The sequence below is a fragment of the Podarcis muralis genome, chromosome 16 (genome assembly GCF_964188315.1).
Source record: "Podarcis muralis chromosome 16, rPodMur119.hap1.1, whole genome shotgun sequence".
Lineage (NCBI taxonomy): Eukaryota > Metazoa > Chordata > Lepidosauria > Squamata > Lacertidae > Podarcis > Podarcis muralis.
The window spans coordinates 14061631-14075888 of NC_135670.1; the positions used below are offsets into that span (position 1 = coordinate 14061631).

General features: G+C 47.4%; 1 protein-coding gene across 1 annotated transcript in view; it reads left to right on the top strand.

Annotated features, from left to right (window-relative positions):
* The first annotated feature begins 1526 nt into the window (after positions 1-1526).
* RELA (RELA proto-oncogene, NF-kB subunit) overlaps positions 1527-14258 on the top strand; it is a 32988-nt gene continuing 20256 nt past the window's right edge. The window contains exon 1 of the mRNA XM_028711031.2: positions 1527-1705. Within this exon, the coding sequence (XP_028566864.2) occupies positions 1657-1705 (49 nt within the window). The 5' untranslated portion in view covers positions 1527-1656. The remainder of the gene's footprint in view (positions 1706-14258) is intronic.

Sequence of the window (14258 nt, forward strand, 5' to 3'; positions counted from 1 at the left end):
CTCTGGATGGCAGCAGCTCCAGCCAGCAGCCAAAATGATTCTATCCTTTGTCCCTCCTCCTTATAACAATGGTGTTATGCACTAAGCAATGGTGTTATGTACTAAGCTAAGGGATGCGGATGGCGCTGTGGGTTAAACCACAGAGCCTAGGACTTGTCGATCAGGTCAGCAGTTCGAATCCCCGCGACAGGGTGAGCTCCCGTTGCTCGGTCCCTGCTCCTGCCAACCTAGCAGTTTGAAAACACATCAAAGTGCAAGTAGATAAATAGGTACCACTCTGGCGGGAAGGTAAACGACGTTTCCGTGCGCGGCTTCCTTGGCTAAAAAAGTGAGATGAGCGCCGCAACCCCAGAGTCGGACCTAATGGTCAGGGGTCCCTTTACCCCTTTACCTTTACCTTACTAAGCTTGGATCTTAGAACAATAGGCAAGTAGGATCCTAGACTGCAACAACTGATTGGCTTGCAGGAAAAGACCAATCAGGCTCCAGGAGGAAGTTAATCAGCCTATTAGGCTGGTAGGATCGTAGAGTGCAACAACTGATTGGCCTGCAGGAAAAGACCAGTCAGGCTCCAGGAGGGAAGCAGAATCAGCCAATCAGATGGGACTCATTGTGTAAATAATGTATATAAAAGCCTGAGGTTTGGGGGGGGGGGGCAATTCAATCACTGTTTTACAAGCTGCAATAGAGAGCATGAAATCATTACAGAACTCCGAGTATATTTCAAATATATTTCCTTTTAATTCATTCCTTGTATTACATAGCTTTTGTTATGTTGCCTCTCCACCCCGCAACCCCTTCATAGGTCGTCTCCTTGCTTTCCTCTCCTTTTATTATTTTCTGAGAGGCGCATGAGAAGCGAGGATGTTGGGACGCACAATGCTTCTTGTGCTTGCATACTTTTTAATTTCTTAAGATTTATATACCTCACCGTTCCTCATAAGGGAAGGGAAGTTTTTAACGTGTGATATTATAGTGTATTTTTGGTTTCTATGGAAGCCGCCCAGAGTGGCTGGGGAGGCCCAGCCAGATGGGCGGGGTATAAATAATAATAAATAATAATAAATAATAAATAATAATAATAATAATAATAATTAAATCTCAGGGCGCTTCACAGAATAAAACATTGCCACCCGCAACATAACACTAATAAAATATTTATTACTGCTTTTTTAAAAATAAAACCCAACAGAATCCAGGTTGGGCTCTCCTCGGAGGTTCCCTTTCCCTCCTGCGCCAGGTAAGGCACTTGCGCCCGATCCCTTAGGCCCGCGATTTGCATAAGAGGCGGGGGGGGGGCGGCGGCGAGGATGAGCGCGAGAGGCGCGAGCGAGAAGCGGCGCGAGGCGGCGCCTTCCCGGCAGGCGGCGGGGTCACGTGGGGCGGGGTGGCGGTGGTTCCTCCGGCCCCGAGGCGTTGCTGCTGCTGCTGCTGCTGCTGCCGAGGTTCCAGCGGAGCGGGCTGGGTGCGCCTGCGTGTCTCGCCTCCGCCGCCGCCTGCGAGCGCCCTTTCCTGCTGCGCCGTAGTAGTAGTAGTAGTGGGACCAGCGACGGCTTCTAGGCTGGCTTCTTTCCTTCCTTGGAGGCGCCTCTTCTCCTGCTCCCGAGGGCCTGCGTGGCGGTGGTGTCCCCCCCGCACCTTCCCCACCCAACTGGCATGGGGGACTCTCTGCCCCAGGGGGGCTTCCAGCCTGCCAACATGGACGGTGAGTGCCTTTGCCTTCTGCTTGCAACCTCCTTCTCAGTTGTGGGTCCGGGGGTGGGGTGGGGGCATCTTTGCCTTTCTGCCCCAGATGTGGGGCTTCCCCACACCCGCTTTAGTGGAGGGAGGAGGGGTGTGCATTCTCCTCCTCCTCCTCCTCCTCCTCTCCCCCTCTCCACTTTGTTGTTGTTGTTGTTCACGTCGCAACGCATCTGGCAACACAAACGCATACTTTGCCATTAGCAAATGATGCACAACTCTCTTCCTCCTCGTCGTCGTCGTTGTTATTCGCTTACATTTGAAATCATTAGAATACATTGTGCCATTAGCCAATGATACAAAACATTAACAAATACACACAGAAACACAGTTTGGTGAGTTGCAAGCAGTTATGGGTCGGATCCAGTGCTGGCCCCGCTCAGAGAAGGCCCAGTGCTTCCCCCCCCCCTGGGGGTACTCAAGTGTACGCAGTACTGGCACATTTTTTTAAAAGAAGAAAAACACTGAGTAGACCTGTTGAAAATAATGGCAGTGGCTATCTTGGGTTGATTTCAGTAATTCTTTAGTATGTTTTTTTAAAAAAAACAATTTTCCCTCAGCTATGAAGTTCCAGATTGAGTTACAGCAATGTAATCATGCAAGTAAAACGATTTTCAGATGCAGCTATTAAAACAAAGCAATCCTGAGCAAATGTAGCAGTGTACAGAGTAAAAGAAAAATGGAAGATGAGATGGGTCCCACAAAAATGTCTTACCTGTCAAAGGCCAGGGTTAATGGGGTGAGTTAGGAAGGAAGAGGGAAATGGTTGGTCCTCTGTTAACTAATAATAATAATTTTTATTAGTACCCCGCCCATCTGGCTGGGTTGCCCCAGCCACTCTGTGTGGCTTCCAACATATATAAAAACATAATAAAACTAGGAAGGTGTGAGGTGAGATGTCTCTGATTTGGAGGAGAGGAGGAGAAATGTTTATTGGTTTCTTAATAAACATTCCCTATGTGATGAGCAATAAATGAAATGTGTTGCTAGTGTGTGAAAAGATCCCCAGATCCCCAGGCATTCCTCTCCAGATGGTGGAGGTGTCAGATGCCATCCTGGTGCCTGGGCATCTTCACTTGGTTGCAAGTGGCCAGTAGCCAGGTGCAAAATGAGCCTAGCGATTGGCTGATTTCAAGAGGGAGTGGTATTTGGTTGGGGGTATTCCTCTTGCAGCAGGGGCATTCTCTGAGTTGAAATGAGAGGATGGGCATCTGAGGAGGAGGTTGGGGACGACTGACACACCATGCACACTTTGTAGGTTTCTAGGCCAACCTGGTGCCTTCCAGATGTTTTGAGCTACAACTTCCACCAGCCAGATGTGGTTCAAAACATCTTGACGGCACCAGGTTGGCCAAGCCTGCTTACAAGTTGGACCTGTGACTGGTTCCTGGAAGAAATTGCTCCTATGTGCTTCACTAATGGCTCCTTTCTGTGTTGTTTCCTACTGGTGCACTTTATCCTTTGTCTTCGACTGATAGGGCTCACAATTTCGATTTTGCTGTTGGAGCTGGGGGCAGGGAGGAATTAACTTGTAATAGAGGTTTGTCCCCAAACATGGCTGGTCCCGAATGCTTTTAGTTGGTTATCCTTTCTGGATTATTTAGTGCTGGTTGATGCACAGTGATATTTGACTTTCTGTAGTTTTGTAGTGATTATGGTTTATGTAGTATTATCAGCCTGCATGAATCCCAAGCTGGAATTAAGATTGCCGGAAGAAATATCAACAACCTCAGATATGCAGATGACACAACCTTGATGGCAGAAAGTGAGGAGGAATTAAAGAACCTTTTAATGAGGGTGAAAGAGGAGAGTGCAAAATATGGTCTGAAGCTCAACATCAAAAAAACGAAGATCATGGCCACTGGTCCCATCACCTCCTGGCAAATAGAAGGGGAAGAAATGGAGGCAGTGAGAGATTTTACTTTCTTGGGCTCCATGATCACTGCAGATGGTGACAGCAGCCACGAAATTAAAAGACACCTGCTTCTTGGGAGAAGGGCAATGACAGGCCTAGACAGCATCTTGAGAAGTAGAGACGTCACCTTGCCAACAAAGGTCCGTATAGTTAAAGCCATGGTTTTCCCAGCAGTGCTGTATGGAAGTGAGAGCTGGACCATAAAGAAGGCTGATCGCCGAAGAATTGATGCTTTTGAATTATGGTGCTGGAGAAGACTCTTGAGAGTCCCATGGACTGCAAGAAGATCAAATGCATCCATTCTTAAGGAAATCAGCCCTGAGTGCTCACTGGAAGAACAGATCGTGAAGTTGAGGCTCCAGTACTTTGGCCACCTCATGAGAAGAGAAGACTCCCTGGAGAAGACACTGATGCTGGGAAAGATGGAGGGCACAAGGAGAAGGGGGCGACAGAGGACGAGATGGTTGGATAGTGTTTTCGAGGTTACCAGCATGAGTTTGACCAAACTGCGGGAGGTAGTGGAGGACAGAGGTGCCTGGCGTGCTCTGGTCCATGGGGTCACGAAGAGTCGGACACGACTAAACGACTAAACAACAACAACAACAACAACATGCATCTTCAGATCTTCTGTTAGAGTTCTTCTCAAATTTACCCTTCTCAAATGTACCTCAAGCTTTCACGAAAGGGGGGCAGCTAAACTTAGGGATCCTCTCCTCAAGGGGGGCACATCTGGTGTCCACCTTGCAAGCTTTATAGGTGCAGTTTTGTGACAGGGAATTTCATTAATGCAAGCAGTTTCTGAGCTCAGGGTGCAGTATTGCGCCTAAAATTTCAGATTAAAACTACCACTGCTGGAAGGAAAGCAGGACCTTTTTCTGCCTCCCCACTTCCGGCCACTCTCTGAAGACTGGAGAAGGGACCCTCATAATAATATTAGGTGGGCAGGGCGGGGAAGTAGGGCTTTGTGTTGTTGTTTTTTTTTGCAGTGTTAGGATGCGGACTAGACTATGTGAAAAATGAAGATAAAATTTTAGCTGCAGTTCATTCATTTTCAGCTTTGTATTCTTGTTATTAAAAAGCGTGCCTAGACTCTCCATTGCGGCGCCCATGACCTAGGTTTAAGGTGCCTTTTAGCTCCTAGCTTTCATATCTCAGTTTCTAACACTGGCCATCATATCTTGCTGTGCTGTGTGAGAATGTGGTCAGTGTACTCATCTGGGTTTTATCCAGCTGAGTTCTACTCCAGGTAGACCTCTTGAAATGAAGAGACCTGTCAGTCATCTCATTCATTTAAATGGACCTACTTTTGGGTGCGACTAATACAATCCCAAACTGTCGATGTTTTTAATGAATGGCAGTGATGCATGTGTGCCCTCTAACCAATTCTTATGTGCTAGGGTGGGAACAGATAAAGCTGCTCATCCTTTCCCAAATAGTTCTTCCCTGTCATCATGATGCTGCCTTTTAACAAAGGTATGTATGTTCCCTCCATTAGAGCCCTGTGAGGTAGGCCAGGCTCAGCGATAGTGACTGGCTGAAGTTTGCCCACCTGAGTGTAGATTTGAACCTGAGGACCCCCCCCCCCCAGCCCTGGTCTGCCACTCTAAAGTACTCTGCCCTACTGGCTCTATGCTGCAACAAATTCTGACAGTTGCATGAAATGAAAAAACTGTTCCTTTTCTTGGTCTTTTACCTCTTGCACCTGCGTCCCTCCAGGTGTTTGTTGGACTCACAACTCCCATCAGCTCCTGCTAGCATGGCCATTGATCAGGGATGATCAATTGATTTATTAAAAAAAAATACACTGTTTATAATAAAAAATATTGGGGAGGAGCTTGCCTTAACAATGGAAGATGCAGTCCAACATTTGGAGGGTGATGGGTTCCCCAGACCCTGCCTTAGGCAGTGGGGAGAAACAACACTGTACACTTTCATAATTTCAAAAAGAAACATCAAATTACAAAAACTGCACCGTTTATTAAAACTCTGCTGTTTGTTTAGAGATGGGGACTCTCTGGACCACCGGATGTTGTTGGACTCCCACCAACCTCAGCTGACACGGGTGTTGCACATGGGTTATGGGAGTTGTAGTTCACCAATATCTGGAGGGCCACAGGGTTCCCTGTCACTGCCTTAGTTTATGTTCCTGAATCACAGAGGTCATGGCTCTGCCTACCATGGTGAGAAAAATAAATGTGCTAGGGCTGCGAGAAGCTGTTGTTTGTGTCCTGTTAGCTTTGTGTTGAGGCATTGATTGATTCCATGTATATCCTACTGTTCCTGATGAACCATAATAAGCCAGCAACCCTGGGTTATTGTGATGTATGAACATAGCTGCTGCTTTAGGTAGCTTGTCTAACACCACCATCTACCCCAGGGAGCGGGAAGCCGGATTTTGACCTGCAGGCCAAATTTTTATCTCACATACCCCTCATGGGCTGAATCTGACATCACAATGACATCAGGCGGTGATCAATGACCCCCAGGACATCAAAGCACCACATGACACTTTTAAAGAGGCCTGCATGCTGCTTTGAGGCACTGCTGATCAGCAGATTTGGAATCACTGCTTCACCATTGATGGGCCCTGACTTCAAGCCTGCGCTGTGCAGGGATTGACTGCACAATTGATTTTCCCACAGGGAGCTCAGTCGCCCAGCCAACTGACATGTGTCTGTACCTACCTTGCATCATGCATTTGACATCTGGCGTGGTTTTGGTTTTGGGAAACTTGTCTTGTGAGACAAATTTGGCCCATGGGCCAAAGCCGCCCCCCCCCCATTTAGCCAGGTGGTGGCTGGTGCTGGGGATCTTATGCATCTCTTCCTGGAGCTGCCAAGGCATGAAGTCTGCATGCAACTCCTTGGGCCATGGGCTACTATCCTATGTATCCTATCTGAAACTCTTTTCACCAGCCCCACGTGTGCAGGTGGTGGTGTTGTAGTTAATGCAGTGGTGAAGGCAGTTGCTAGCATAATAACTAAGCAACAGGCTCTGGGGCTCTCCCGCAAAGCACTAAGCAATTTGGCATGGTGCTGTTTTTTAGAATTCAAGCCAATGAGAAGGATTTGTTTTGGGGAAAAGCAAAACTCCGTCAGGACAGGAAGTGCTTCATCTTCTGGCCTCTCCATGTCTCTGAGTCGCAGGGCAAGATAACTGGGACCTGTTCCAAAATGGGCAGGCCTAGCTACAGCATAGCTCCGAAGGCCCAAATGCCTACACCCTTATTCCTGTGCCTCAAAAGAAAAGAATGGGCAGAATTTCTGGCTTAGTTTTCCTTGTGCACCTTGACAAGGCTATGCCAGTGACCAGCCCTGACAAGCAGGGACACTGTGTCCCTCCATTTGTGGCTGGACCAAAGCTCCCAGCATCATCTGTTGTTGCCCTTGCTGGCTGGGGCTGGTGTAGTGCAACATCTGTGGGCACCAGGCTCTTTATCTTTCCTCTAAGCCTGACCATACCTTATTTACACTGTTTGTGTGGATAAAGTGGATGGGAGCTACGAAACACATTTGCCACTCTGAGCTCTTTGGGATGAAAATACAGTGGTACCTCCGGTTGCGGATGGGATCCGTTCCAGAGCTCCGGTTGGATCCCGAGGTTTCTGCAACCGGAGGGACCGCTTCTGCGCCTGTGCGCAGTGCAGTAGAGCGCTTCTGCGCATGCGGGCATGGTGAAACACTTCCGGGTTTGCCGCTTTCACAACCCGAAGTTTACATTACCCGAGGGTAACATAAGCCGAGGTGCTGCTGTAATGAAATAGCTGGTGGTGAAGACAAATACAAGCTTGTGGTTGTGGAGCTTGTACAGTTTGCATTTCTGTGACCAGCATGAAATCAGAGCTTGCTTGCTTCCATCTAGAATTAGGTGTCATTCAGTGTTAGAAGCTCAGATATCCAATTGCCAAATGGCACCTTAAACCTAGCTTACAGAATGTCTAGGCACCATTTCCCCCCCATTGATGGTGGTTGTTGTCCATTTCATTTCTGTACCACTTTATATTTTAAAGAACAAATCTCAGTTTACAACACATTAAGACATCAAATAAAACAATGCAGAATAAAACAAATCCAAGCATCAAGGGAAATATTTCAGATCCTTCTCTAAGGGACATTTTACTTTCCCCAGTCGCCATCCTGGCATCCAGAGATCTCTACATGGTCGCAATTAGACCTGTGCCAGATGCAAAACGCGCTGGCGCCTAGCTACTTTTGAACACAGTGTCATTGCAAAGAGGTATGTCATTGGAAGCTCATGGGAACAGCTTCTCTGAAAGACCCTCAGCCAGGGAATTGGTTCAAATCTGTGGCTCTTGCTTAGTGCGCAAGGGTAGTGGTGGGAGTGGGACAAATCCCTACATTCTCCAGCAGAACCTCTGTCCTCTACCTTTGGGGATGGAATGTAGGGCTCTGGCAGAGCACATACTTTGCATGAAAAATGTCCCAAGTCTAGCCGCCCACCGACATCTCAAGGCAGCAGGATTAAGTAAAACAAACTCACAGCCAATCTGTGTGGACAATACTGAAGCAAATGGATCAGTGCTCTGATATGCTATAAGGCAGCTTCCTATGTTCCTATTTGGGAAGAGCTGTTGCTCAGTGGTAGAGCATTTGCTTTGCATACAGAAGGTCAATCTCTGGGAATCACTGGCACCATGCAGGGATTACACGGGGGGCGAACAATGTGGAGAAGAAAGTTTTTGAAAAGCATATTTGCAGTGCAGAAGTTGAGCTACTCTGTGTGGCTTGAGAATGTACGTAATTGGTAATTGGATTCTGACTGTCTAGGTGTAGAGACCCTGCTAAAGGTATGTGGTGGAAACAAGGTCTCTCTCTTCTCCTTTTTTTACAAATAGCGATCTCCCAGATGTGGTTTTTCTGGCTGTAATCTGCATTTTGTAGACAAATAAAATCTGACTGACGATTTCATAGAATTGTAGAGTTGAAAGGGACGATGAGGGTAATCTTTTGCAATGCATGAGTCTTTTGCCCAACGTGGGGCTTGAACCCACAACCCTGAGATTAAGAGTCTCATGCTCTCTACCAGCTGAGATATGGACAATAATGGGGTGAGGGGGCTGCACCATTGTGCCCACAAACATGCTCCTCTCACATCTGCACATTTGATGTGCATTAGAAGGAGTTCTATGTAGTTGCACTGATGCATGTGTGGAGCTTCGTGTGGGATGGGGCCCTGATTGGGCAAGGCTCTCTCCTCAGGAGCTCTGCACACTCAAAGCAAATCGGCACATATATAGAATGTGTGTGCATCAGGTCTGTATGTTAAAACTCAATAAGAAATGTTTTGGAGGGAAATATGTACTTAATGTCAAATGCATGGAATTGAGGGAGAGGGATGGTGAGAGAGGGACTAGCTCACAGGGCCCCCCCACAACCCCCCTCTGCACATTCTTTGAAGTCTCCCTTGCGAGTCCAGATTTGCATATATGAGTTTGGCAAGGAAGTTGTTCCAGGCCATAAACCAGGATTCTTAGGTAATAGGAACAGGGAAGGTCCATCTTTGCCTGTAACTGGGAAGAGCCAATAGCCAGATTGGCAGTACTGGTCTTTGTTGGGCAACGGTCCATCTGGCTGCAAGGCAGCTCTTTAAGGAGGGCCTGTATGGCACGGGGAGAGCCTAGCCCTAGACCTAAAGTGGGTGGTGTGCCAGGAGAGGATGGGAAGATTCAAGGACAATCAAAGAAACATTTAAGCATTTCAGTATAATATAGTTTTTTGTTTTCCAGTATATTTCTTATCAACAAAAAAAAACCTGATGTTCCTCAAGCCAGCCTTTGCTCAAAAAAAAGTTTGAGAACCACTTGCCTAGACTTTGCATGTAGGTTCAGTCTCCTGGCGCTTGGCTCTCAGGTAGCAGAGCTATTGAATTACAGGATGGAACCTGCTCCCACAAGTTGTGGCAATGGCCACCCAGCTGGATGGCTTTGTACGAGAATTAGACAACATGAACTTGGAGGATAAAGGTATCATTGGCCACCAGCCACAATGGCTGTGATCTTTGCTGTTGGAGGCACTTGGCCTCTGGACACCAGTTGCTGGGAATGGCAGGTGGGGAGAGCACTGTTGCATTTGGGTCCTGCTTGTGGGTTTGCCATCGTGGGGATCCAGTAGGCCCCTGTGAGAACAGGATGCTGGACTTGGTGGGCCCCCTTTGAACCTGGTCCAGCAGACGTTGATATGCACCACCGCCCGTCCCGAGACCCTGAAGAAGCTCTGTCAGTTAAGGTAGGAAAATCCTGTGTGCTAACTCTCCATTCTCCTTAAGTCCTTGCCTGCTCACCATAGGTGAGAAGGAAGGGCATGCAGATGAGTGAGCTGGCTGGCAGAAGGTGGGAGAAGAGGCTGCTCCATCCGTCTTCTGTACCTATTAACTTCATTGTGTCTGTATCCCACCTTTTCTTTAAGGAACTCAAGGTGGCATACCATACCTTACCATTTTATTCTCACAACAGCCCTGTGAGGGAGGTTGGACAGAGAGATAGTGACTGGCCCAAGGTCACCCAGATTGGGCTTCATGCCAAAGTGGGGATTAGAACTCTGGTCTCCCAGGTCCTAGTCTGACATTCTAACCACTACACCAGGGCAGTGGGAATGCAGTGGACTGCTTCAGGAAGGACGGAGCTCTCAGTCTTTTTTTCTATCTGCTCCCCAGCAGGCTAGTTTTGCATTTATTGCAAGGTAGCAGCTCAACATAAAAACAACAACAGCTAAGTTCATGGCCACTGATCCCATCACCTCCTGGCAAATAGAAGGGGAAGAAATGGAGGCAGTGAGAGATTTTACTTTTTGGGCTCCGTGATCACTGCAGATGGCAACAGCAGTCACGAAATTAAAAGACGCCTGCTTCTTGGGAGAAAAGCAATGGCAAACCTAGATAGCATCTTGAAAAGCAGAGACATCACCTTCCCGACAAAGGTCCGTATAGTTAAAGCTATGGTTTTCCCAGTAGTGATGTATGGAAGTGAGAGCTGGACCATAAAGAAGGCTGATCGCCGAAGAATTGATGCTTTTGAATTATGGTGCTGGAGGAGACTCTTGAGAGTCCCATGGACTGCAAGAAGATCAAATCTCTCCATTCTGAAGGAAATCAGCCCTGAGTGCTCACTGGAAGGACAGATCGTGAAGCTGAGGCTTCACTTAATGAGGCTCACCTCATGAGAAGGGAAGACTCCCTGGAAAAGACCCTGATGCTGGGAAAGATTGAGGGCACAAGGAGAAGGGGACGACAGAGGATGAGATGGTTGGACAGTGTTCTCAAAGTTACCAGCATGAGTTTGACCAAACTGCGAGAGGCAGTGGAAGACAGGAGCGCCTGGCGTGCTCTGGTCCATGGTGCCACGAAGAGTCGGACACAACTAAATGACTAAACAACAAGCAGCAGCTTTTTTGGGTAGACTGACTTGGGTCCGCTATATCTCTCTCCTTTCTGAAAATGACACAATAACTCCTTGCAGATCATAGAAACTGTTTGCGAAGTGGTAGTCAGTGGGAGACCCTCTGAGCATGTGCAGTGAAAGCCCATCAGTAGGACTTCCAGATCAGAGTATGGATCATGAGGTAGATTTGAATCCTGGCACCTTCTATTTACTTACCTAAAAAAAAAAGTTTAGTCACTCTTTCTCCGTGTACACTCATTTACACACACCTGCATGCACCTTTCTTTTTTAAAAAAGAGAATAATGTAGAATTATGGCGTTTCTACAATTCATTTGCATTCCATATCCCTTAGGCAAGAAATACCCTTGGTTATTCTCCCTTCTTTTCCCTTTTCTCTTGTAAGATCGAGCCTGGTCCCCGTTTCTTAAAGCTTGTGTTTTCTGTCAGCGTTTGGGTATCTGGAAATGTGTCTCTCTCAAACTTCCTCTTTTTGGGGCCCGAAACAAAGAACATTATGTGTCTGTTTTTGAAACTCAGTTTTCCTTGGGGCGGGGGGCTGTCTCAGCTTCTGCATTGTGTGGTATGCCTGTGTGTTGTTGTTCAGTTTTGTTTTCCTAAGGGGAAACTGTGTAAGGTCTCATTCAGCAGAAACCCCAACAGTGTGTTTTGTGGCACCTTAAAAAAGACTGAAGCAGATTTGCTGTGGCATCAGGTGGCGCAAGAGCCAGTGTGGTTAGGAGTGTCTGACCAGGGCTGGGGAGGGTAGGTTCAGAAGCCATGGGTTGGCTCCGCTACCAATCTTATGCAGACGAGATCCATTGAAGTCAATAGACGTGACTAGCATAGGCTCATTGCATTGGGTCTATGCTGAGTAGAACTTAGTTGGATTCAACCCCATGTAGCCATGAAGTTCTCCTACTGGGTGACTTAGAGTGTGTGTGTGTGTGTGTGTGTGTGTGTGTGTGTGTGTGTAAGAACCTTTTTCACCCCAAGGGCCGCATTCCTTTCTGGATAACTTTCCTGGGGCCACACACAGTGTTTGAAATTAGCGGGTGCATTTTGCACCTGACTATCAGCCACTTAGGGATGCAGGTGGCGCTGTGGGTTAAACCACAGAGCCTAGGGCTTGCCGATCAGAAGGTCAGTGGTTTGTATCCCCATGACGGGGTGAGCTCCCTTTGCTTGGTCCCTGCTCCTGCCAACCTAGCAGTTCGAAAGCACGTCAAAGTGCAAGTAGATAAATAGGTACCACTCCAGCGGGAAGGTAAATGGCGTTTCCGTGCGCTGCTCTGGTTCGCCATAAGCGGCTTAGTCATGCTGGCCACATGACCTGGAAGCTGTATGACGGCTCCCTCGGCCAATAAAGCGAGATGAGCGCTGCAACCCCAGTCGGTCACGAGTGGACCTAATGGTCAGGGGTTACTTTACCTTTTTATCAGCCACTTGTGACCAAGTGGAGATGGCTGGGCGCCAGGCTGGTTGGTGCCTGACATCTCCACCCTCTGGACGTGCATGTTTAGGGATCCTTGGATCTTGACTGCTTTCACAGCACCAGCAACACATCCTGTAGAACTCTATCCATTATAGTTTAGCTGCACAATCAGATAAAATCAGGAACCAAAATGCCTTTTTCTGTGCAGCCTGAGCAGGAGCAGTGAACAACGTTGTAGTTCATTGTAGCTTGTCTTCACATACCCCACCCCACTGCCCTGCTCGCAATTTCGAAGAATATTCTTATGTTAGGAATGGTCCACGTCACCATTAAGAAAAATAGATATGTGCACTGTCCCTAGATCAAGTGACTTTCAGTGGGTACAACCCATAGCGGTTCAGTGCTGGAAGCCAGTTTTGGACTACAATTCCCATCATCCCTGACTACTGGTTCTGCTAGCTAGGGAAGATGGGAGTTGTAGTCCAACAACACTAGGAGTCCCAAGTTTGGGGAAACCCTGGTCTGAAGGCACATGAGGCTGTACCACTTCGCTGAAGCTAAGCAGGTATGGGTCTGGTCTGCACTTGGGTTTTCAACTGTTTGGGAACCCCATTTGTGCTTCGCTCTGAGTTGCACGATGGGAGAAAGTTGCCTGGCATGCAGTGATGGGTTACTTTCTTTGTCCTTATTTGAACTGGCGACGTATCAGCATGAGAAGAAATACCAGGCCATTCAATCACGTTTTCTTGAGACTTGCACAGCTCAGAGTTGTATTTCCAATTTATATGGTCAGAAATAGACCTTAACCCAGGCTCCCCTTTCCCTTTTTAACTTTTCCCTATTTTTCTTTATGTTGCTTTGGTTGCGTTATCTTTCGTAAAGTGACAAATGTGGCGAATTCATGGAGGATAAGACTGTCAGCGTCTACTAGCCAAAATGACCATGTTCTGCCTCCATGCGGAAGGCAGTACTCCTCTGAGTAAGACTGAGTGGAAGCGCAAGTGGGGAGAGCGGCTATTGCCCCCAGGTCCTCTTGGTGGGCCTCTGAGCCTCGTCCAGCAGTGCCCTTTTTATGATCGGAAACCAAGGAAAAAGAACAAAATGTAACTGCAAGAAATGTATTTTGAATATTCAGGAACTATGTTCTACATGTTCCGTTTGGATTGTTGATATAAACATCTACACCATATATCTTAAGCACGTGACTTCTCCCAAAGAATCCTGGGAATTGTAGTTTAGCCTCACACCCAACACCCGTAACAGACTACAGTTCCCAGGAAGCCGTGTGCTTTAAACGTAGGGTTTCAGGTTGAGAGAAAGAGAGAGACTTGACTTGCCCTCACCAATCCAGAGGCTCACGGCTGGGCTGGGCAACTGCATTTGGATTTTCTACGCTTAAAGCCCCAGCTGCCTTGCTCTGTAGTTCTGCACACTTGTGCGTCAATCAGTATAGCTGAGATTGTGTTTAAAAAGAGAGATAAATTAATGTTCTATGTCTAGGTTTTATTTAAACTTTGCACCCAGTAGAGCCAGTTTTTCCAGCTGCAACAAAACATTGCAAAGATGTGCATGAGAGCTTAGTTTAGCACCCTTAATTTTTACTATTTTGCTAGACACAGGCTGGTAGTTTTATCTGGCCGCCTTGCTGTCACCTGAGACATTGGCACCCATTGCCCAGCCTCTTCCAAGCCTGCCTTTGAAGCCATAAGGACTAGCAACTTGCGTGTGCGTGCATTTTCTCTCTCTCTCTTTAAATCCAGGAAGCTTAGTTCAG